Source organism: Gymnoscopelus microlampas (genome assembly GCF_963454915.1).
Source record: "Gymnoscopelus microlampas genome assembly, chromosome: 4".
Classification (NCBI taxonomy): Eukaryota; Metazoa; Chordata; class Actinopteri; order Myctophiformes; family Myctophidae; genus Gymnoscopelus; species Gymnoscopelus microlampas.
In genome coordinates this window covers 42,374,786-42,398,528 of record NC_139941.1, presented here as the reverse complement: position 1 = coordinate 42,398,528, position 23,743 = coordinate 42,374,786, and the positions used below count along the sequence as shown (strand labels likewise).

The 23,743-nt window shown below is 39.4% G+C and overlaps 2 protein-coding genes across 4 annotated transcripts; both read left to right on the top strand.

The window, feature by feature from the left end:
- Positions 1–1,444: 1,444 nt before the first annotated feature.
- On the top strand, positions 1,445–12,753 carry vps33a (VPS33A core subunit of CORVET and HOPS complexes). Its single transcript, XM_084055054.1, has 13 exons — positions 1,445–1,565; positions 2,325–2,390; positions 2,936–3,063; positions 3,517–3,703; positions 4,123–4,239; positions 4,646–4,820; positions 5,357–5,550; positions 7,529–7,655; positions 8,333–8,400; positions 8,679–8,816; positions 9,615–9,752; positions 10,914–11,082; positions 12,198–12,753. Exons 1-13 carry the CDS (start codon positions 1,464–1,466, stop codon positions 12,404–12,406), a joined length of 1,818 nt encoding a protein of 605 aa, XP_083911180.1. The 5' UTR covers positions 1,445–1,463; the 3' UTR covers positions 12,407–12,753.
- A 4,681-nt stretch (positions 12,754–17,434) lies between these two features.
- Positions 17,435–23,314, top strand: cUnh5orf34 (chromosome Un C5orf34 homolog). Of its 3 annotated transcripts, none has more exons than XR_014600639.1 (11): positions 17,435–17,672; positions 18,188–18,277; positions 18,615–19,031; positions 19,851–20,098; positions 20,785–20,880; positions 21,032–21,152; positions 21,544–21,618; positions 21,938–22,007; positions 22,429–22,526; positions 22,797–22,843; positions 23,034–23,118. XR_014600639.1 is itself a non-coding variant. In XM_084055125.1 (11 exons), the coding sequence occupies exons 1-11, from the start codon at positions 17,454–17,456 to the stop codon at positions 23,210–23,212; spliced, it is 1,677 nt and encodes a 558-aa protein (XP_083911251.1). In that variant the 5' UTR covers positions 17,435–17,453; the 3' UTR covers positions 23,213–23,314. The 3 variants fall into 3 exon arrangements, 2 of the variants coding, with proteins under 2 accessions (XP_083911251.1, XP_083911252.1); XM_084055125.1 differs by having other exon boundaries at positions 21,544–21,635; positions 23,034–23,314; XM_084055126.1 differs by having other exon boundaries at positions 21,544–21,635; positions 23,050–23,232.
- Positions 23,315–23,743: the final 429 nt, after the last annotated feature.

Below are 23,743 nucleotides of genomic sequence, written 5' to 3'. Positions count from 1 at the left end.
AAAAGATGATACATGGATGGACAACCAGTAGTCCAGGTTGTTACAAGATATATAAACAACTAAAAACCCATTCAACATCAACATTTTTAGATGTAGTAGGCTATGTGGCGCAACTTCATTCATTCGTTCATTCATTCATGCTTTGAAATGAAGACATTACTCCATCTAGCGGACAGAGTAGGCCCATGCATTACAGAAAGGTGACGTAAACCTCATTCATCGCAAGACCGATGGATGCAGTGAAGAGATGATGCGTATTATTCATCAGGGTTGGTTTGATTGATTGATTGAATACTTTATTAGACAGAAATGTAAACAGCACAAGGCAGCTACAGTCAGTCATTTGAGCTAAACGGATAACACAAAAACGTCCTGGGGAATTGTTTCCATTGTGGTCCTCCCACCATGTATTCAATTCATCAACATAGCATAACAATAACACCAAAATAGACAATGTACAACAAAAACACAACAAATATAAAACACTATATGTACAAAAAGTGAAAACTGTAGGCAGTGATTGGACTTACTGGGTCAGATTACTTGAAATTGAAATGTAGTCAGATACCGAATACAAATTATATAGCAATATTTTGTAATTAGCACTAACAACTTTTGGCTAACTTTTGGGTTTAGTAAATTTAAAGCCATTTAAAGTGTTATTTTCCACAAGAAAGTGTCACCAGATTCACCTCACTATTTTCCATGAAAAAAGCTCACCACTTCTGGCCAGAAGATAGCACTATTGTCAAGGGAAAAGACAAGCAGTTGGACTTAGTTCACCCAAAAAATGACTTATTATCTATCAATGACACACCCCATGATATGAAGCCTTGAATTCATGGAGATGTTTTTGTTTTTTTCGCATTCCTAAGCCAATAATTTGGTCTCCGCTGTCAGGTAGTATGCGACAAAAACTAAAACATCTCCATGAATTAATTCAAGGCTTCATGGGGTGAGTACAGTAATTGATAAAAAAAAAAAAGAAGTCAATTTTATTTGTTTGGGTGAATTACTCCTTTAAAAGATGAAGTCGTTTATCTTGAGTCGTTTGTTTGTTTGTTTGTTTGTTTGTTTGATTGATTGATTGATTGATTGATAGAATACTTTATTAACAAAAAAAGCACAGAAGTACAGTTTCATACAAAAGCATAAACAATAATATTAAATAATATGCATAAACATCATAAACGAGTAGTAATCAAAAAGAAAAATATATACAGTAAACATGCGGGGTGGGGGCGCGGGTATTTCCCCCATGGCAATGGTTCCCAAGTAACCCACAGAGTGTTTCTGTTTTTATGCCGACTTGCAGCAGCCTCACGGTCTACCAGTGGGGCCTCGACCCACAGGTTTGAAAATGGGAAACTGTTGTGTTTCTCTTGGGTCACATGACAGCATGTGGTGAAGTCACCTGACCTCCTCCTCCTCCTCCTCTACTGTGTGGAGCTGTTACAGTGAAAATGGCAGCTCACTTATCATACGGAAGAGTCAATCTAAACATCCTGAGAGAAGCAGCTAGGAAGGAGCTGAGGGAGTTTTTAGACAAATGTGCAGGAAGCAAGGTAAATGACTATTAACACTACGAATCTACAAACAAATAGGTTTAAATATAAACGGTTATGTTTGATGTGATGATGTGACGAGGCATCTGCACTGCACATTATCTTGACCAACAGATTGACAATAAAATGATAAAACATTGTAGTCTACTGCCTGTCTACAACTATCATCATGATACCTGATTGGTTGAATACTTTATTAGCTGTTTGCTGATATCTGGTGTGTTATATTATATTGGTCCAGTACTCCCATGTAAACTGTCTGTCATTTGTCATTTTACTTTAGGCCATAGTTAGACTTAATGTGCAGGAAGTAAGGTAAATGACAACAACAATACTAATCTGCAAACAAGGTTGAAATTTAAACTGTTATGTTTGATATGATCATTATGATGTGATGTGATCTGATGTGATGATGTGATCATGCAAACGATCTTGACCAACAACAGATTGACCACTAAACATTGTAGTCTACAACTAGCTCTGGTCCATAGCATTAGAAGGAGAACTCCTTCTAACGCTGGACCAGAGCTAGTCTACATACTATCATAATATCATACTAGCCTTGGATCTAGACTATCATAGATGTATTTGATCGATTTTTATCTTTTGCATAGATATACAAATATCAAAATCGATAAAATACATCTATGATAATATTGATCCAAGGCTAATACCATACGAGATATCTGGTATGTTATTTATATATATTGGTCCAGCACTTCCATGTAAACCGTCTTGTCATTTGTCCTTTTACTTTAGGCCATAGTTTGGGATGAATATCTCACAGGACCTTTTGGACTGATAGCGCAGTATTCTTTACTGAAGGTGAGATCTCCTTGTTTGTTTGATGTTGTTTTTTTGTTGCTACAAGCTGATGTCTCTGCCACTGATGAAACCTAATGTGAGATAAAGGGATAAAGTATACATTTACTTGAGTAAAAGTACGAAAGTATTGGTATCAAAATGTACTTAAAGTACCAAAAGTAGAAAGTAGTCATTATGCGGACTGTCCCATTTTACAAGTTTTCAAATGTATACAAATCTTTTGAAAATAGCCGAGCAACGCATTGTGAGCTTGCAAATGGCCGAAATGAGCTTGTAGATCGGCTATTTTCAAATGGCCGAAATGTATATAGGGCTGAAGTGGGTAATGTATGTTTTGTAATGATAATCAAAATCTACAAATTAACTAATAACTTCAGTTTACAAATAATTGTAGTGGAGAAAAAGTGCAACATTTGCCTCTGAGATGTAGTGAAGTAGAAGTAAAAGTACTGCAAGCTGGAAATACTCCAGTAAAGTGAAAAATACCTCAAAATTGTACTTAAGTAGTAATTACAGTACATGTACTTTACACCACTGCTTTTCAGGAACATGAAGTGGAGAAGATGTTTACCCTCAAGGGAGGGCGCCTCCCATCTGCCGATGTCAAGAACATCATCTTCTTTGTTCGTCCCAGACTGGAGCTTATGGACATTATTGCTGAGAATATCTTCAGGTTTGTAATTCATCTACTGTAGGGATGAAAAACTTCTGTTGCTTTATCAGTGGTTCTCAACCTTTTTTATGTCAAGGACCACCAAAATTATACGTATTTGGCCACGGACCCCCAGAAGCAAAGATTTGTTTATACTATATTCAAAGATTTGCACACATTTTCACAATGTTTCAAGAATAGCAGATCTATTTTGTGACACGCTATGAGCTTGTATATCTGCTATTTTTGAATAGCCAAGGTATAAAATGAAACGGATGCTTTCCCGGTTTTAATGGGTATGGTTAAAATGTCACAAGTAGTACGTGCACGCGTGTGTGAGGGAGTCTCAGCTTTGTCAGATGTAAGAAGCGGGGGGGGCTCCGGGGGAAAAAGGTTAAGAACCACTGTTGTAATCCCATGTGGTATGCATGAGCATGACACGTAAATATAAAACTATTAATTCATTCATTCTAGTGAGGATAAGATGCACTCGCCACGTGACTTCCACATCCTGTTTGTTCCACGACGGAGCATGCTCTGTGAGCAGAGGCTGAAGGAGCAAGGCGTGCTCAACTCTTTCATCAACATTGAGGAGTACATCCTGGACCTGATACCCTACGATGGTGACCTACTCTCCATGGAGTCTGAAGGTGCCTTCAGGGTGTGTATAACGTCTGGATTTAGCACAAATGTATTGCAGCATATCGTTGCTGTCGGGCAGAAACCCTGTATCTCTCTATTTCAACTTTTAATGTTTTTCTTTTTCTCCGTAAATAAATGCCCTGCTTTGACTTACAGGAGTGTCACGCAAAAGTAGCCGATCTGCATCCCTACCCCTACTACTAAAGAATAACTACATTGGAACACAGGTTCCTTTTTTGTCAATTTCCTGAAAATGAACAGTTTTGGACATACAAGGTTTCCACCCGACAGCGACGATATGGTTGAGCGTGAGCTATATGCTCCAGTTACAAAATCAATTACAAAGTGACTGTAAATGCCTCGTCTCTCTCGTTGAGGTTTACAGTTCTCCTGTGCATCTAGTGAGACTTATTTCACCCCCATTTCTGTCTCCTATAGGAGTGCTATCTTGAGAACGATCAAACGAGTTTGTACCACACTGCCAAAGGCCTCATGACTCTGCAGGCACTGTATGGTACTATACCACAGATCTATGGGAAAGGAGAGTGTGCCAGGGTGAGTATGGTGCAATAGTCTAGGATATAAAATTACTTTTGAGTCTTACTGTGTCACTTTTTTAATTAAAACAAAATGTATTTTTTATATAATAATTGACTGGTATATTTTTCACAACCATCCACATAATGTGTTAATTGACAATTGTCTAGATAAACATTATTTAACACTCCTTTCATACATGAAACATTGTTGACATTGTTGCTCCTGCCAAAATGACTTAGGCACAATGACTTAGGCACAGGAAATGTATTAATTTCATTATTTGAACATTAATCAATACCATTTCTGACCATCCTCGGGCGTCCTAGGAGCTGTGAGAGGTGTCGCCAAAAAGACTACTGAAATGAATCTTACACAGCATGAATTTAAAAGAAGATAATAAGATTTTTTTCTGGGTTTGCAGCATGTAGCCAATATGATGCTGAGAATGAAGAGGGAGTTTGCTGGAAGTCAGAGCCAGATCCTGCCAGTGTTTGATACACTACTGCTGCTGGACCGTAACGTTGACCTGCTGACCCCACTGGCCACACAGCTCACCTACGAGGGACTCATCGATGAGATCTATGGCATCACCAATGGTCAGGAGGATTCATTATTATTGTATTGTGTTATGCTTATTCATCGTTGCATTCTATATCATTCTCACTGCTCTCTCTATATGTCTCCTCTGGCTGTGTGTACTGTACTGTATGTCTCCTGTAACATAAGGCAAGGGTTCCCAAACTTTTCAAGGGCGCATTCCATTTAGTTTGACTCGGTTCCACAGAAAAACATTGTGAGAATAGCCAAACTACAAGCTCACAACGCCTCGCTGTGTGAGGCGTTGTGAGCTTGTAGATCGACTATTTTCACTACGTAATATTTGGCCAATTTGGTATTAAAAAGGTCTTAAAAGTCATTAAATTGTCACTTTATAAATGTGCAGATACCCTGTATAAACTTATACTGTATATTGGTTTGTTTACTGTTGAGTGAGAAAACAATGTTGCATTTTAAGCTGAGTATCTGGGGACCCGGATGTCCCGACCCCCAGTTTGGGAAGTACTGACATAGGGTATGTCTCCTGAAAGGTAGGATGTGTCTTCTATAATAAGTTATGTCTCCTGTAACTTAGGGTATGTCAAGTTGCCTCCTGAGAAGTTCGCTCAGAAGAAGCAAGGAGAAGGGGGTAAAGATTTACCCACAGAGGCCAAGAAGTTGCAGCTCAACTCTGCAGAGGAATTGTACGCTGAGATACGGGATAAGAATTTCAATGCTGTTGGAGCAGCGCTCAGCAGGAAGGCCAAAATCATCTCTGCTGCCTTCGAGGTGCGTCTCACCTCAACACATCCACCATTACTTTGTGTACGAAATTTAGAAGCACAAGCAGCGAAATGTTGGTGTCACATGGTCTGCAAGACTGTGCAACAACAGCAATATAATATACAAGATAATATTAAGAATAGGAAAAGTACTGGACTGAAATTAAATTAGGGCTGCCAAAATTAGTACATTATCTAAATTTAAGGAATTAATGCACTAAAATGTTTAACCCATGCAGATTTCAGAATGACCCGCCCCATAAATCCCACTAATCCACCCACTCGTTGTACTAGTCATAGTTCTAATGTTATTTGATGGCCCTCTGTATGTTTGACCCTCTGGATGCACAGGGAATGAAAACACAAGTCGGGTATTGCCAGAAAAGGCTGAGCAATTTACAGTGCATAGCAAGAAATGCATATTTAAAAGATATATATATATATTTGTCCTTTATTTATACAAGTGAAGAGTCCCATTGAGATACAAGATCTCTTTTACGAGGGAGCCCTGTTTAGGGTAGTAGTAGTACAGAAAGTTGCAACTTACTAAACATAAACCAACATTTACATAAAACAGAAACATTTAAGATAAGTTAAGAGTGCAACAGAGTCATAAGGCAAGGAAAATAATTGCACACTTCAGGAATTCAATATGCAACATGTTTGTAGGGAAGCTGGTGCACTGGCCGATGGAGTCTGCCAAGTCCAAGCTTCACATCTGTCTGCAAGTGATTCCAGGCTGCAGGGGCAGCGCACATGAAGACTTGTTTGCCAAGTTCAGTTCAGCATATTGTACATCAAGTACACTTTACTGCATAAACCGTAGACTGGGATCAACTCCCTTTTTACAGTTTTCTGATCCGGTGTAGAGCAGATATAACTTTGCATCGTTAGGCAGGTGGAAAACAAGGCGGAAACCAAGAGCACCGTTGCTCCTCCAAAATGATTCCCCTCGGCCAGGGGCGTTATAATATGTTTAGTTTGGTCTAATCGTTACATTTTGTTTGGTACGTATAATAATCGTTTGATATATGCATCTTTTTTTCGTACTCGTAGCACGGCTAGCGAGACTAAACGAATTGATTCAGCATTATGTGGGGGAACAAAAACAATGCGGCACCGTCCAACCGGAAACTACACTGGTCAGTTTGGAATGAAAACCAGGCTATCCTCTGTGTGGAGAGCCTGGTGATGCAGGGTTATAGTAGTTAAACCGAGGTCAGTGCAACCGGGCGATAGTCATTCAGGCCGGCTGGGGAGGTGTTCTTGGGTACAGGGTCTATGGACTGGGCAAGGGAGAGGTTGAATATAAGCTAGAATGCCTTACTTTACGTCAAGAAGACACCACAACTAATCAAATATGATTGTAATCTATGGCAAATGTTACAAAGTGCACAACAGAAAACCAATAGATCTGGACAGGTGATGACAATTACTCAAAGATAAGATACAGTCCAAATCTTGTTTTCCTTTTATAGATGCATAATCAGCCCTGTAATCAAAAGTATTGATTGCTGAGCCCCTGATGAACACTTAATATGAGCCAACTTTACAACCTGATGCTTTTGGTAGTATTGTTTCCAATTTCAGTAGCTTATTTAAATATCATAGTGTTGGAGTCAAGTTTTTTTTTCTTTTTCTAAAAAATCTGATTGAATTTGCAAATAACTTCTGGGTTAGGATAGGATCATGAAAAAGCACAGTAGAACCTGCACACTCCTATGCTCCAATATATTCTCTGTTTCTCTGATGTTGTTAACATCTTCTTAATTGTCTGACTTGCCCAGACTTGTTCTACATTTAATCTTATTTTCTGGTGTGCTGTTTGATGGATTTTTGGATGTTGTAAATTAACTGCTTGATGGCTTGTGATAGATTTTTTCCCCCTAAATGTTCTGCTTTGTCTGAGGTAACATGCTGGATGATGAACTGTCTGAGGTGTCGGGCTCTGTTTTTTGATAATTTTGTTTTCCCTTGTCTCATAGGAACGCCACAATGCTAAAACTGTGGGGGAAATAAAGCAGTTTGTGTCCCAGTTGCCTCACATGCAGGCAGCAAGGAGCTCGCTAGCTAACCACACCTCTATAGCCGAGCTCATCAAGGACATCACCAGTATGTACAGTATAAGCTTCCCTTCTTTTCCTTTCCTTCATATCGTGGCTGTCGGGCAGAAACCTTGTATGATCGAAAGCCGTTAAATAAAAAAAATAACTTACGTTCCAATGGATCCAGTGTAGTTATTATTTTATCACAAGCTCTTTTTTTCATTTTCAACCTGGTGTCCTTCCCAAAACATCCAAAATTGTGTCTGATAAAATGAATATCAAATATCTAAATACTGAATCAAGCAACTTGAACACTGTCTGGGGTGCTCACAAAAGCCTGAGTAGAGGTTTAAATGAACCCGACATGTTTGAAAGTGAAACACCCCTTTTAAGTATAAAACAATGGAGGATTACCAATACCATTCATTTATGAAAAAACTATGGAGATACAAGGTTTTGCCCGACAGCAACCATCTCCAATCTGATTTAGTTTCTTCTATTATATTGTGAAATAGAAAGAAATGAAAAATCCAATAAAATGACAAGACACAACTTTGGCATTGCAAAAGATTGTCTCCTAGGAAAATTGGTAAACATCTAGTAAATAAAAAATGTTCCTACTTGCAGCCAAAATCAATCTCTCTTTGCCCAAGAATACATTGTATATAATCATTTCTAAGCTGGACAGCAGTCCCAGCAGTTTACTGTATAGCGTTTATCTTTTCCTAATGTCTCCCGTTTCAGCTTCAGAGGCCTTCTTTGACAATCTGACAGTGGAGCAGGAGTTCATGACAGGGGTCGACACAGACAAGGTACCTATCCACCTAGTGTTGATACCTAATCTGTTTTATAGGTAGAAATGACTTGTCTTGAAATAAGTTGAAAACTTGAAGTATTCATGATCTGCATTTGAGTATCATGAACAGTGGTGCCAAAGAATAGAAACCTCTTTTTCCGCTCCAGTTTAAATATATAAGTAAGATAAGATCATCATGAATGTTAATATTTTATGGTTAAAATGTGTTGGATAAAAAAGTATTTGCACATTGTTTTCCACTTGTTAAATCATCCTGACTGTTTCTCAATACAGGTGAACACTTATATAGAAGACTGCATTGCCCAGAAAGATCCCTTGATCAAGATTCTGCGTCTAGTGTGTATGCAGTCTGTCTGCAACAATGGCCTCAAGCAGAAGGTGTTGGACTACTACAAGAGGGAAATCTTGCAGGTATAATTCAAGTGATTTCTCCAGGCATTTGGCATGAAGAGCATAGTAGGGCTGCAACTACTGATTATATTCTTCGATTATATTATCGATAACCTTTTTTGATTAATCAAATAATTGTACATTTTATTTTAGATAATCTTTACATAATTAAGATAATTAATTTAGATTAACAGCTCAACGTCGTACAAAATAGCATTGTGAATTTGGAGATCAGCTCGGGTATTTTAAAGCGTAGTGGTGGTGTACTGATTATGGAAACATGCAGTGGGAGTTTTATTTCGAAAATAGCACATACAGTACTGTATCTTATCTACAGTATATCTAGATTTGTCACCCAAAGGTGATTATATCATTAACCACTTAAACCCTTTATACTGTACTTTATGTTTATCTTTTTAAAATTATTATTTAGAGTAGCCAATCATTTTACCCTTTTTCCTCCCCAATGTACTCGTTATGCCAATTAATTCCTCCCACTGCTTGGCACTGCTGTTGTACCTTACTGGTACACCTGCCAGTGAGGAGCACCCACCGGGAGGACGTAGAGCCTTCGTCCTACTCCTCCTGCTCAACGTTCCCCGCTGACAGGTGCTAGATGACAGATGCACCATGGTGGATTTGAACCCCCCAAAAATAGCTTGTGTACAAGTGTCTGCCCTGTGCACAAAAAGTTCAAAAGACACTGAGCGATACATACCACCAAGGTTCTACCAAACTTTAATATAGCTTTAACTGTATTGTTTTTTTGATGGCCAGTGGAACAACTCTATGACGATGTTTTTTCCCTTTTTAATGCAGACCTATGGCTATGAACACATGCTGACACTTAACAACCTTGAGAAGACGGGCCTTTTAAAACCCCAGACAAACTCCAGGAACAACTACCCCACCATTAGGAAGACCCTTAAACTGTGGATGGAGGACGCCAACGAGCAGGTGAGCCCTGTTGATGAGATTTTAGAACCTGCTGGCGAAGAGAGCAATTGAATTAAATATGTTTATGGTAATTTATTTCATTTATTATCGGTGAAGCAGTGGTTTGTGACCCTAGCCCTGGGGTCTCTAGTTACGGTCTGATTCTACACCCTCCCATGTACACGTGTAGGTCATTGTGATCATCTTGGACCACATTTATAAAACTGCATTGGGTTCCATACTAAATGTTTGTGTGTATCCAACCACCAAAATAATCAGATGTATAAATCTGTGCGCACATAAACTAGACAAAGTATTCCTGCCCTGTTAAATGTCACAATTAACCATAAAATGGTTATTGTAATTTTTGTAGCGTGATTGTGCTCTACAACTGAAACCAGCATGATGCAGTGGTTAGGAAGTCAAAATCTCCTGCAGAATTGTTATCACTCTGTAAACGTTTATTTTATTTACTTATGCTATATTGCAATAATAATGTGTGGTTGTTCCCAATCCCAAGCCACACCTGGACCTTTCTCGTTGCACACCGTTTTAGAACCACTGTTGTAGACTGTCTTGCAGGCCCCTTAATTCTTTTTTATTATTTATGTTCCTTTTGGTGTCAGCCGCAAGCGAAAAACACAGTTAAAAGTCCTGTTAGTTCCTCATGACAAGGTTTTAGAAGGCTGTGTAATTTCACATCATTAGAGCATTTGTCTTTATTTCAATACTTTGCCAGCGGCATCGCTAATTCCTACTGTCCTACATCCAGAATGTTCATACGCTTGGTGAGTTACCATAGAGGTACCGTACAGTATGCACATTCTCCCGCCACGTCTGTTTTTATATAAGTCCCAACTTTTGTGTGGGAAGCGGCACGTGCGTCTTTCAAGTCTGGACTTGTGCATAACGCAACGATTATAAATGAGGTCCCTGGTGTCCCTTGTCTCACTACTAGACATGATTAGACACGATTAGAAGCCAACATGGCACGGACACTAGGAGAATGCAATCAACTAACTGGTAGGATAGAAAACCAGCAGGGGTCCATGGCAGCTGAATGTACCCACAGGGATCAATAAAGGTCTATCTATCTATCTACTAGGGGTGTCAGAGGAGCCAGAATTGGCAACCAGTGGTTTGTTCATCATCTTCTCCTTTTTCATTTTGTTCTCTCTCTAGAACCCCAACGACATCTCCTACGTGTACAGTGGCTACGCGCCCCTAAGCATCAGACTGACCCAGGTTTTGGCCCGGCCCGGCTGGCGCAGCATTGAAGAGGTTCTGAAGATGCTCCCAGGTCCCCATTTCGAGGAGAGACAGCAGCTGCCTGCTGGGCTTCATAAGAAACGTGAGGACCAGCAGAAAGAAACTGGGGGCTGTGTGTGTGTTGTTGCTCACCAAACAGAGGCATAGAAATAAAAGTAAATGGTCTCCGGTGTGCGGCTCTGAGATAAGACATGGCTATGTCAATTGATAATTTATAACATGCAGCTGACAAAGGGATGGGGCCGACTGTCAGTGTCTCTGTTTGTGTTGTTTTTCATGTCTATTGATACGGGAAAGAAGGATGAGGAGAAAAGCGCTGTCAACTACCCATTTGTCATTGGCTATTGCAGCCGTAGGGATTGTCCTGATGTGAATAGTGAAATTAATTATATGCTCCCTGTGAAATGTGCTAATTAGAACTGTGCATTTGGGTATAGGAGAGCTGGCTTGTTTCTACTTGTTTGTACCCTGCTTTCATTTTTAAAAGGTGATAATAGAGGTCTCTATGTAAGGGTGAGGTGATGGCTGTTTAGTTTTTGTTTAGTTTTTTTTTTCAGATTCCAGAATACGGCGCTTTAACGAATGCCAGTGTTGCTTTAGAATTTTGGATCATGTGTGTTTAGTGTTGCAGAATGATGGAGGAGAATTTGCACAGGCTAATATAATGTCTGAATAATGATGGAAAATTATTGTTCGACATACTGTAGTATAATGATTTTCAGTCCTAGTTCCCTTCTCATTTTGTAAGCACATACTCCCAGGTAAGCTGCGTAGTGACTTCTGAATGCACTGTAAAGGGGTCCATTGAGTTTAATCGACCCAGGATTTTACAGTGTGTCAATCACCGTGTCGAGTTGTTGATTTAGTTTGACGGATTTAGAACCAGGGTCTCCCATCCAAGCGCAGAAAGTTACTGAGCTGAGACGAAAACCCTGTTTGGGCAGAGAGGAGATATTATGCTTTGAGCTGTGCAATACCTTTTGGCATTCAGCAGTACTTCCTACCCGACCACAGGATCTAAAGACCAGCTCCGCTCCAACCCCTGCAGTTGTTAGTTATATTGTATATTAACATGCTCTACTATACAGATTGGTTACAATAACGTGTTTTATTGACTAAATATATACAGTACATAATATAAAATAAGAATAATGCCATTTATGTTTGATCACCTGCTGTTTTCTCACCGTCTCACAGGCCAACAGGGGGAGAACCGGACCACACTGGTGTTCTTCCTCGGAGGAGTAACGTACGCAGAAATAGCCGCCCTGCGCTTCCTCTCTCAAATGGAAGACAGCGGGATGGAATACATCATCGCCACCACCAAACTGATTAATGGCACCAGCTGGGTCAAATCCCTCATGGACCGGCCCGAGTCGCAGAACGGGAACCCCTTTCAGGCTTAAGCTTTTCAAACGTCCCACTGCACCCTATATTCCATATAATTTAATGTATGTGCTACTGCTACCTTATACAGTACATTGTATTCTAGTTTCATCTTTGGTCAACATGCTCCACTGTGCAGTGTATTGTATGTAATTATGTATATATATATATACTGTATGTACAGTATGATGGAAACTTTTGAAATGTTGGAGAAAATGTGATTTTTGCAAAGTTAAAAAAACAAACAAATATTGTATGTTTTACTGCTTTTGATTTTCATTTTGTTTAGACTTTTTTTCTATTACTGCCCAGTTTTTGTTTATTTTTTCTTCATTTTGTTTGGCTATAATGCTGAATAAAATGTGTAAATACAATGGTTTCAAGTAATTGTAGATGAATAACTCGGCTGATATGGAGCATCCACTGTATGCATCATACTGCATGGTGAAAGGTAAGATGGCAGTGGTGATCAGAGAGCGAGAGAGGAGTAGAAAAGGAGAGGATGGGAGTGTGTCCATCAGCGGCCGCTCCAGCTCTCTGAAGGAGCAATTAACCAAGTAACAGGCCTCCCGATCAGCCGATAATGGCCCTCTGCTGTCTGGAGATCTTAGCCCGTAGTGGCCCATGATTTGACAGCGCAGGACACTGATTGAATTAGGAAGCCATTTGCTCCATGTTCCGGTAGGAAGATAACTGCGTTTGAGCAGCGGGTTTGATCTCTGTTCCAATCGATAGCGAGTCCGTGCCTTACACCACGAGCACAAGGGCTCCTGACCCAGCAGGGGATGCAGAGAGAAGATACTTAACTGGGCTCAACATGCACAAATGTGTAAGCGGCCCCTTGCTTATTTGCAGGCTAGCAAACTACAATATAATTTAGCTCAATATAAAAGCACATTTTAATAGAATTTCTTTTTTTTATTTTAATCTATAATGGCTTATCCTAGGATTTCTCTGAGCAGCAGGTGCACTGTACGGCTTAACTTTCTGTTAGGAAAAACCCAAGAGGTTCGTTCAGACCCTTGCAATCAGTTTAATTGCCTCTGACTCCTCCTCCTCTGCCATAAGGACTTGAAACGACAACAGACATCAACTGGTATTTCTGGGCTCGCAGCACAGGAGCCTATTTACTGATCAGCTCCCGTCCTGCACAAACAAAGGTAAGATTATTTTAAAAACAAATTAAGAGTCTAATTTATTTGTGCATATATTTGATTCTTCAGCATTTGTCTGGCACACATGTCAGAAAGTGAAATGTGCAAAGGCGTGTGTGGCAATGTTTTCATAGGGCATGATAAAATAGCTTTAACATACAGTAGTATGCGATCAACTGATGGTTTAAGCCTTATACAGTAGTATTTTATTAGCCATGCAACAAGTGCTTTGATCAGTAACAAAAGTGATTTATTTCCTACAAGAAACAACTTCTTATAGCTTCAGAAGTACTGATGTATCATGTGTGACTAAATTATTACACAAAGGTGCTGAGAATGTGTTGTAAGTGGAAGTACAAAGCAATAAAGTATTCAGTAGCCTCGGTTATTCCTAGGTATAAATCAATGGAGAAAGGATCAATACTGAACCCATTTTGTGCAATTTACAAATAAATTATTAATAATGGTCTGTTAGCCGTGGCTTCACTTAGGTATAAAAGCCTGGCCCATTATGATGAGAGCCTGCACATTTAGCCTTTGCTCATTTCTAAATGAACTACAACTGAAGTTAACTAGTAGTCCATGAACTGTAACCGAGTTCTAAAATAACTCAACAATAGATTTCAAATGGGGAAAGACATGACGGAATACTGTTTGATTACAGAACAATGGGACGTGGAGAAAATATGGGACATCTTACTCAACTTGCTGGTCGCAGACAGAAGCAATATGTGCCTATGGATGTGGAACCCTTGGCAATCCGCTTCCTACGGACATTCAGAGAAGTCCTGAAATTTGTTCTCTTCAGCTACACGGTGTTGTTTGGAGCTCTTCTCTTAGCTCGGTGGACTACATATTTTGTGGTGGCAAACCACAAGGCTGCAAACCACAAAAAATAATGCTGAGCACACTGTCAGTATAAGTACTTAATGTATGTCGTGGGATTCACAGGTCTTAAGCAATTGTCAAAAGTTATTAAAGGAGACTTTATTTGGATTTGCAGTGTTTTGCATTTTAATGTGAACTTGAACAGTATGTGTGCTGTGAACAGAATATAATTGTTAAGTCATAAATACACAGCATATTACAAAAGCACATCTTATTTTTGGTAGAATCACAAAAATGGATCACTGTTGTGTTGTCCCTTGTTTAGTTAAAGCCTCTCAGTATGTAACTTTTTTTAAATGCATAAAATGTAATTTTGTCCAATCTGTATGGTAGAGTATGTTAACACAATATAACTTATACAATTGGGGTGGTTGTATTTTTTCTCCCTGTTCTTCTATTGAGACATTGAGATGGTGTCAAAGGTCATGTCTCACCTAGACGCAGGATCTGACCCGAATTTTGACCTGACAGTCAAGATTCAATTTATCCCCAGAGCAAGCAGGCCGGCTCTATTAGCTCAATGGAAAAAAATATCAGCTCTTGCACAGGAAACCGGGTTCAAAGCCGGGGTAGAAGAGTACAAATACATAGTGCTCCTTGAATGGTGATCTGATGATGAGTGTATTAATTTTGTGAACTTATTTGATATTGTTGTTTACGCTACTTCTTTGCATGTCTCTGAGGTTAATAGGGAAGGAAAGGGGTTTAATATGTGCATTATGGATTGATCTGACAGACATGTCTCATCCAACCTACGTTATTTTTTCCAGAGAAAATCATATTACGTGGATGTTCCCGGTGGGAAAAAAGGCATAGCCTGGCTACAATATTTGTTTTACTGTATGTTTGAATTCATATTAAATCTACAGCATAGCTTCGACAACCTGACATCATGTACATTTGGTTGTGTAATAAGCCTTATACTCAAATGTTTACTGGGTAAACATTTCTGTTTACTTTTACATGCCCTATTTTGCTCTTTTAAAGCCCTTTCTAGCCACATCCTAGAATATGATCTCCCCGTATGGGTTCTAAAATAGCCTACTGTAATGGGATCCTCGAGGAGGTTCCAGGTGATCCTCAGTCAAATTATATTAGTTATATTTGAATATAATTCAATTCCCTTGAAACGATTAGACCACTATACAAATCATGTTTGAGTGACTATTCTTTGTTTCAATATCATCACTATCAATCTATTTCCCATGTACAATTGTGGTGGCATTTAGACAGGTGGATTTCATTTAAACAAAACATATTTTCCTATCAGGGTCCCTTGGACAAAATAATTTGAAAAGGGGGCTCGTGCCCTAATGAAAGTCAATTTTGCATGTCTGTGATATGAAAAGGTTAAACTCCCAGATAATATATATATATATTTACTGGAAGCATGAACTGCACTGTATTTAAGCTTTTGAAATGATCCAGGTGCATTCTTGTTTGTTCAAATTAGGTCTACGTTTTTATTCAATGTCATAATATTCACTGTTGATAGTCTTTACATTATCCAGATACCCACTGTTGTAGGCCTGCTGACACTATGCAGTCTCATTATCTACCGTAACTGTTGATACAGTATAGGCTACCCAATCGTGGGCGATAGATCAATGTACAGTACATTTATGCATATCACTGTTGATAGATTGTACAATATATATCATTTATTGATAGAATATATTATGTTAGGTTAGGCCAAGTGCCAAGTCTATTGTCAGTATATTTATTTGATTTAATCTTAAATCTCTCGCTGCTGTATAGCCTACTGTTAAGACACCTGGATTTCCCCACGGGGGTCAATTAGGCCTGTCAAAATGATTACATATTCGGCTAATCGCAATTATTTGAGATAATCGCAATAATTTTTTGCATAATTGTCATATTTTCCGTGTCGAAAAATATACATATATTTTCAAACATTAAAATAAGTGGAAATAGCAGATCCACAAGCTCAAAACGCCTCGCAACGTGATTTTAGCTTGTAGATCGGCTATTTCCACTATGTCCACTATGTTTTTTTTTAAAGTATAAAGTTATTAAATCTGTCAATCATTTCTTTGTATATTTGTTATTTGTCATATCTGCCCTTTTGTTTACAAAGCTAAACAGAAATGTGATTTTTATAATGTTCAGCGACAGAAACACAATTAAGTTGTTAATTGCAATTATTTGAGTGCCAATTATACAATTTGAATCCTGCGCCATGTCGGTTGTCAGTATGTATGTACGTTGTATGTGGCCAGTGTGACGTCATATGACATCACGGTCGTGACATCACGATGAGACACGCCAGTGTGACGTAATCTCACGACAGCATGACATCACATCCTACCTATAAATAGGTAGGATGCACCAGTTCGACGGCTTCCATCCTCAACACAACACACGCCGACGACCCTTTACACAAATAAACTGCTAACTTCATCTCCTGCGATTTCAACTATCTTTTCACATTGTACACCACTGCACACTCCCCACAGGTCTGCCATACCAGGTCTGAGTAATCACAAAGTGGGTTTTGGTCATTGGAGAGGTGATGCACGTCACCTCTTTCTGAAGTGGGTACTTTCAAAGCCTGCCGTGGATTTAGGAGAGCACAAAACTCTCTCTCACACTGTGAGGTGCCTGTAAGGTGGCACTGCAAAGTGAACGACGCGTCACGCTAGACGTTCGGGCCGCGTAGAACTTCTAGTTTTATACATTTGAAAACTTGTGAAATGGGACATTCAGCATAATGAGTACTTTCTACTTTTGGTACTTTAAGTATATTTTGATACCAACACTTTTGTACTTTTACTCAAATACATTTTTTAATAGCTGACTTTTACTTGTAACAGAGTGTATATATCTACATTGCAGTGTTGATACTTAGTACTTTTTCCATCACTGCCCTGCACAACAAACACAACCCAATGAACCCACGTCTCCGTCTGATGACGTCACACTGTTTGAGTTTCCCCGCCCCTGCAAACTGTCAGCAAGCTGTTGTCAACTATACCTCTATGTTGTCAACCCAGAAGAACATGTTATGATGGCAACAAGTTCCAACGTGGTGGTCGCTACTAATATGATGATTATGTATGAGGATGAGTCTGTGGATGTACGTTATGAAGACGGATCACGGCTGCTCTTATCACCGTGCGGGTCTGAGTTCGTGCTGGTCAAAGCTCCTGACCCGACCATGCACCCTCTGTACACCTCTGAGAAGGTTCGACAGAGGACCAGATTTGCTATCAGCACCTACAAGGTACTCCTCCTAGAAGATGTATTGCTTAACTACATTTGAAAGTTGCTCAGTCAAGTTTGCCCTAGAATGGCTGTGATATACATGAAATGTAGTCATTCGAGGGCTAGGGTTGTCTGTCTGTCTTTCTTCAAAATTACATTCTTTTAAAAATACGTAAAAGTACCATTTCCAAACCACATGTTCAGGAGAGAGGACAAATCATGTCCAAAGGGCATAACAAAAATTCCAGGTCCAGACAGTCAGGGTGGTTTAAAAAGCCTTTATTACATTTGGGCTTGAGACAAGTGTTTAATGTCTCTATTATTATTCCCTTCCCTTGGTTTGAGGGATGCAGTAGCGCTCTTGTAACTTCTTTCTTCGACAATACATATTCTTTTTCATGTCAATGCATTGCTGTATTGCAATTTAGAGCCCCCCCCCCCTTTTAATTTTTCAGTAAGGTACAGATACTTAAAAAAAATGCATTGATATTGTGCTAACACCTTTTCTCTCCAACATGACCTTCTGATTTGTAGGACTTAATGGTGGATGTATTGGCATTCAGGAATAAATATGCCCCTCGGCCATACCTGCCGGGGGAACTTATTCCTGTTGCTCACATAAAGGTAACAAGGGCTTGCATGTCTTTTCCTCCACACATAATTCTGGTGTGCTTGTTGTGTTCTGCCTAAAGTATTTTGCATACGCTGCTGCAAAAATACTGGCTTGGTAATATGGACAAAATCAAATATCACAATATTTTTGACCAAATACCTCAATATCAAAATTGTGAGGATTATATTGTATCGTGAAGATAATATCACTTTTCTTTTCTATAGTAACTAGGCTAATATCACAATATCAATATAATATTGATAGATTGTCCAAAGCCTAATCCAGGTGGTATAATAGATTACTCGATCATCTCCTTCCACCAGCAAATCATACTTTCTCTCCTTTTAGCCTTTTTTCAGTATTGACCCATATGTGGAGTGGCCCGAGTTGTCTTCCTGTGGTGCTGCTGAGCTCAGACCCTGTGGTGAGACTGTCATCAGGTCAGTGGATGGGCGGGCCAGCGTAACGCTGTCATCCTCGGGGGAGGAGTTCTCTGTAGAGTTCATGTGCAGCCTCAGTCAGGCTCAGACTCAGCACCACGGGTTGCATGCTCTAAGCGGAGAACCCGAAGGCAGATCAGTCAGTCAGCATCACCACCACCACCACCAACAGAGCAACCTGGCCATCACTGATTACCTCCAGACCACCAACGATGAAAGCAAACAGAATCAGGTTAAAGGAAAAAGAAATAAGAAGAAGAAGGAGGAGGAGGTGCACAGATCTTGTTCTCCACAGAATAGCACCCACCGCACTGCTCACCCCAAGGTAAAGGCCCCCGAGCAATGCATTCTGCATGTCTCATATTTATATGTGTCATGGGTATCAGAATATTATGTACTGTACCTCTAACAAGGAGTTTATCTGACTAACGTATCTAAAAAGGATGAAACACAGAGAAAGGAGCATGTCTTTTTGTCAGATGAATACAATTCTAACCAAGGTGCTCTTTGGTACGATGGTGAGAAAGTCGAAAGAACAAAACAGAAAAACGACCAAGGCACTCCTGTGGAAAAGTTAAAAAGCCTTTATTGAAAATAAATAGCTAAAGTAATGCATGGTAAGAAAGTTACAAATGCACCTGTGAATCTCACATGAGTCACCTATTTTTTACTTTTTGTCATGCATTAGCCATTATATCTAAAAACGTAAATGCCATGATTGCTATGTTGCCATGTAATTATTTCATGAATTTCATGGCAATGGAGGTATTCTTTCAAGTTCTTTCATCCTTAGAAAGAGATAGAAGCCTATTCTTTCCTCTAGCTCCACCATCAGGCCAAATTGGAGTATCTCTTGGACCGTAGTCATACAAGACACAAATTGTGCTGTGCACATTGATTGTTCTTTCCTCTAGCGCCACCAGCAGGCCTAACTTTACAATACTGTAAGCAAACCGGGACGATTTCTTAGCCTTGATAGAGGTTTGCAGACGGTTTGCACTCTACTGGGTGAATTCTTGTTTAAATTGTTATATGTTATCTGTGTTCTGTTCTGTTCTCTTCATCCTAATCTTCTATTCATTCTATTACGTATATTATCTGCTACTTTACTATCTGCTACTTTACTCTCCTTCCATCATCTAAGCCGGAGAAGATGTACCACTCTACTGCGGTGGTCCATCATTGCTCCTGCTCTCACATCGCCCCCATGTGGCGCTACCCTGTCTCTCTGGCTCGCCACCACAGGGCCATTCATCGTTCCAAGCCTCCTGGAGATGAAGACTCCAGCCAGACCTGCAGGATGATGAACACGACAGGGGAATCCTGTGAAGAGAGGAAGTCTTGTCTTCCAGAGGCACTTCCTCTCACATGCACCTCGCCTCATCAGCACAGGTATAAGTGATAGACCTACCCCCCCACTTTGTTGTACAGCGGTGTTGCTCGGCAAAATAGCCGATCTACAAGCTCTCAACGTGTCACATCATTTTAGAAAATCTTTGGTTGGATTTTCATTCATCTATCAAAACGACACCCACAATAGGGAAATGCCCCAAAATAGGGAACCCATGATGAAAGTGATGATGAAAGTGGTTTCACTTTGAACGCAACCCCACAACCCCATCAAGTCTAGAATTCTGTTGCTGCTAAACACAACCCCACCAAGTCTAGCTTTCTGTTGCCTTTAACCAGGTCCAAGAGAAAGTATCCCAACTCCTCGTCACTCTTCATCTCCATCCTCTCCTTCAGTTCTTGCCAACGGGGGAAAGCCAACGTGAGAATTAGTCACGTTTTGGAGCTGTATTTTGATTGCAGTCGCACCCAAAAGGTTGACATCCAGAATTGTATAAAACATCCAGAAATTATAAATACAGGCACAAGTATCTCTGCAGACATTGACACTAACACAGGCTACCAATGGGACGAGTCACGAGAGTAATAACTGAGTAGGGTAATGTTAGGATAAGTTTATGCTATTTCAATGGGGGAATCCTGCTTATTCTACATTTAAGCGTGTAATGTCATGTGATTTGCTGGTTTAATACATTGAACTAGAATTTGAATCTAATCATCTGTGTTAGGTGGAAGTTCAACGATCCCCTCCTGTCAGACGAAGAACATTCAGACCTTACATCAGAACTGATCAAAGTGATTTGGTGTCGAGGAGTGATCTACAGGTACTGTACTACTGAGCTTTACATTTTTATTAAAAAGTGTGGAAAAGCAAAGCAAAACTTTGCACAAAAATTATAAGTAGCTCAAGCAAAATGTGTTTTTGTGTGTGTGTGTGTGTGTGTGTGTGTGTGTGTGTGTGTCCGTCCTATGTAGGATTCTCAGTGGAACTATTCCAGTCATAGAGGTTTCCTTAGGTGACGGATCAGTCATCCGGTCTAACGGTGTCCAGAACAGCTATTTCACCCACCACAGAACTGAGCCCCACTCAGTGGAGGTAAACTGTCATGTACTTGACATACTGTCGTACGACAAATAGCAAAAATAGCCGATCTACAAGCTCACATGGTGTGCGGTGAGCTTGTAGATCTGCAATTTTGGCAATTTTTGAAAAATTATATAAAAAAGAAAAATTAGGTTAGGTTTAAATTGCTTCAGGTCTTGAATCACTTTACATGTGGGTGGTCTCGAATGCAGCAATAGTGAGGAGGATGTGGAAATCTGTCATAACACTTCAATGCATTCTGAAAGTGCTCACTCTCGATTGCTCGCGGTGCATTTTATGTAGACTGGAAGTGTTTTTCCAGTGCCTTTTACAATGAAAACCCAATGTCCTACTTTCACAATAGAAATGATTATAAATGTATGCATGGTGAACTGTCTTCTAGGTGAAAGAGGTAACGTATCATCTAAACAGCCTTCCACCAGATGTACCTGGACAGGCGTACTCTTTGGAATCTATTGTGAGTCTTGCAAGCAGGTAAGTTAGAAGAGTTACTCTCAGCCTTTTTAATTTCAAGGACCCCCACTTCAATATCCATTAGATGACGGACCCCCATTTGTTACAATTTGTATCTCTAGGATCCCAATTTACAATGTAAAAAAACTATCACTATTTACTTGACCCCCTGGAACCCCCTCATGGACCCCTGGGGGTCCCAAGACCCAATGTTGAGAACCAGTAAGCTAGAATGAAAACAGCACAGTAGAATGTATTTGATGCCAACTGCAACACTCTTTCATCATCCTTGTCTTTTAACAAACATGTTGCATTGTTTGCAGGATCCTAACTTGCTACAACCAGGCCAGTGTCTCATTAACGCTCTCAGCCACACCCAGCTGTTTGGAACAGGTTAAAGTGTTGATCTACAAATGATACATATTATGTTAAAGCTGCAATCCATAACTTTGCTTTATTAGTGAATAAAACATATGTTAACCAATCTGTATGGTAGAAAATGTTATAACTAATACATAACTGTGGTTGTTGTTGTTGGTCTCCCTGCTCTTCTATTGAGAAATCTTGTGGTCAAAACCCGTGTAGGACATGAATGTTAATGATTGCAGTTTTAATGTTATCAGTAGTGTTGCCTATGTAAGCTTCTGTAAAACAGTTACTTGTATTTGTTTGACCATTTTCTGTCAACTGTCAATTTGTCGTATTCTATTAAAGCCCCTTGAGCTACATTCTATGTACTACAGGTGCTATAAAACTTATACATCATTGAAATTACGACCAAAAACGAATACATTGTTTTTCCTTCTATGTACAGGACAGACATTTTTCTCAGCCAGTGTCATTTGAACAAGAGGTATGCAGTGGTGCAAATGTACAACATGACATTTTAATGCCACAGATGGAACAAAGCCGGTGAGTGGTGTTTCACTGGCACATTTTATGATGTTTTCAAATTATTTAAAGTTCTTTCAATTTATTTTTTTATTTTTCAAAAATAGAGAAAATAGCAGATCTACAAGCTCACAACACATTGCTTTGCGAGGTGTATTATATATTATATTATTATATTAAATAAATATATTATTATATATTTATTGTATGATAGTATATAGAGCTTACAGTAAGTGTTTTTAACTAACAGGAACTGCTGTTTATATTGACTGACTTTCTGTCCACTTTCAGATCAAACCTCGTAGATACAGAACTGGAGAAGATAAAACGTTTTAACTGTATCCTTGAGGTTTTAAACGACTATCATGGTTCAATGGGCTGGGTGCATAAACAGATATTTTGGGGGAGTTTGAATTTTTTACTCAAGCTATATATTTTTGCATTCTACACTAATTGACACTCATGTTGTCCTTGTAGTCAGCTTTGGTAGACACTACTTAATAAACATGTTCTTTAACGTCTTACCAGTTCTGTTGGAGAACAGCAATCTACCAGGAACTCCTAAAAGTTCTCTTGAAAAGACAGCAATGAAAGAAGATACTTCTAGCGAACCAGTGGATGACAACTGCATCGCAGAAGCACTCCAGAGAACATCCAAAGCTATACAGGACATTGACACACTCCTTTCGGCAACCACACTCTTTTGAAACAGTTCTGACACATGCCATTCAGCAACCAGACTCATGTGAAACAGTGCTGCTTAAAAGACGTATTCACAAATACAAAACATATTCGTCAAAGTTTACTTTACTGTTGGTGCTTGGGAAAGTGATTGCACCTTTTTCGAGAGAATGGCATATGTACCCACTGCATGAAATACAGAATAAATTATTGACGATGAGGTGTATAACAACTGTTTTAGATACCTGTCAGTCATAAAAGTATATTTTGTTTTAATATTAAAGTTTATCACCTTGAAGTAGCGGTGAATGAATTACCGGTATTACCTGTGTTAGTAAGAAATGTGACTTTTTGAAGACTAAATATAAAAAAGTTTGATGACTAAATATACCGTTGAGGTTACATCTACCTAACATACTTTTTTTTTACTGTATAAAGCACTGATATTATCGAAAGCCAACAATGTTTACACACAAACAGACAGTTACCAACTTTGTGCTGAGTTAGCAGCTTAGTTTGCACGATCCACACAAAAGTGACAAATTGTGGTTAGACAA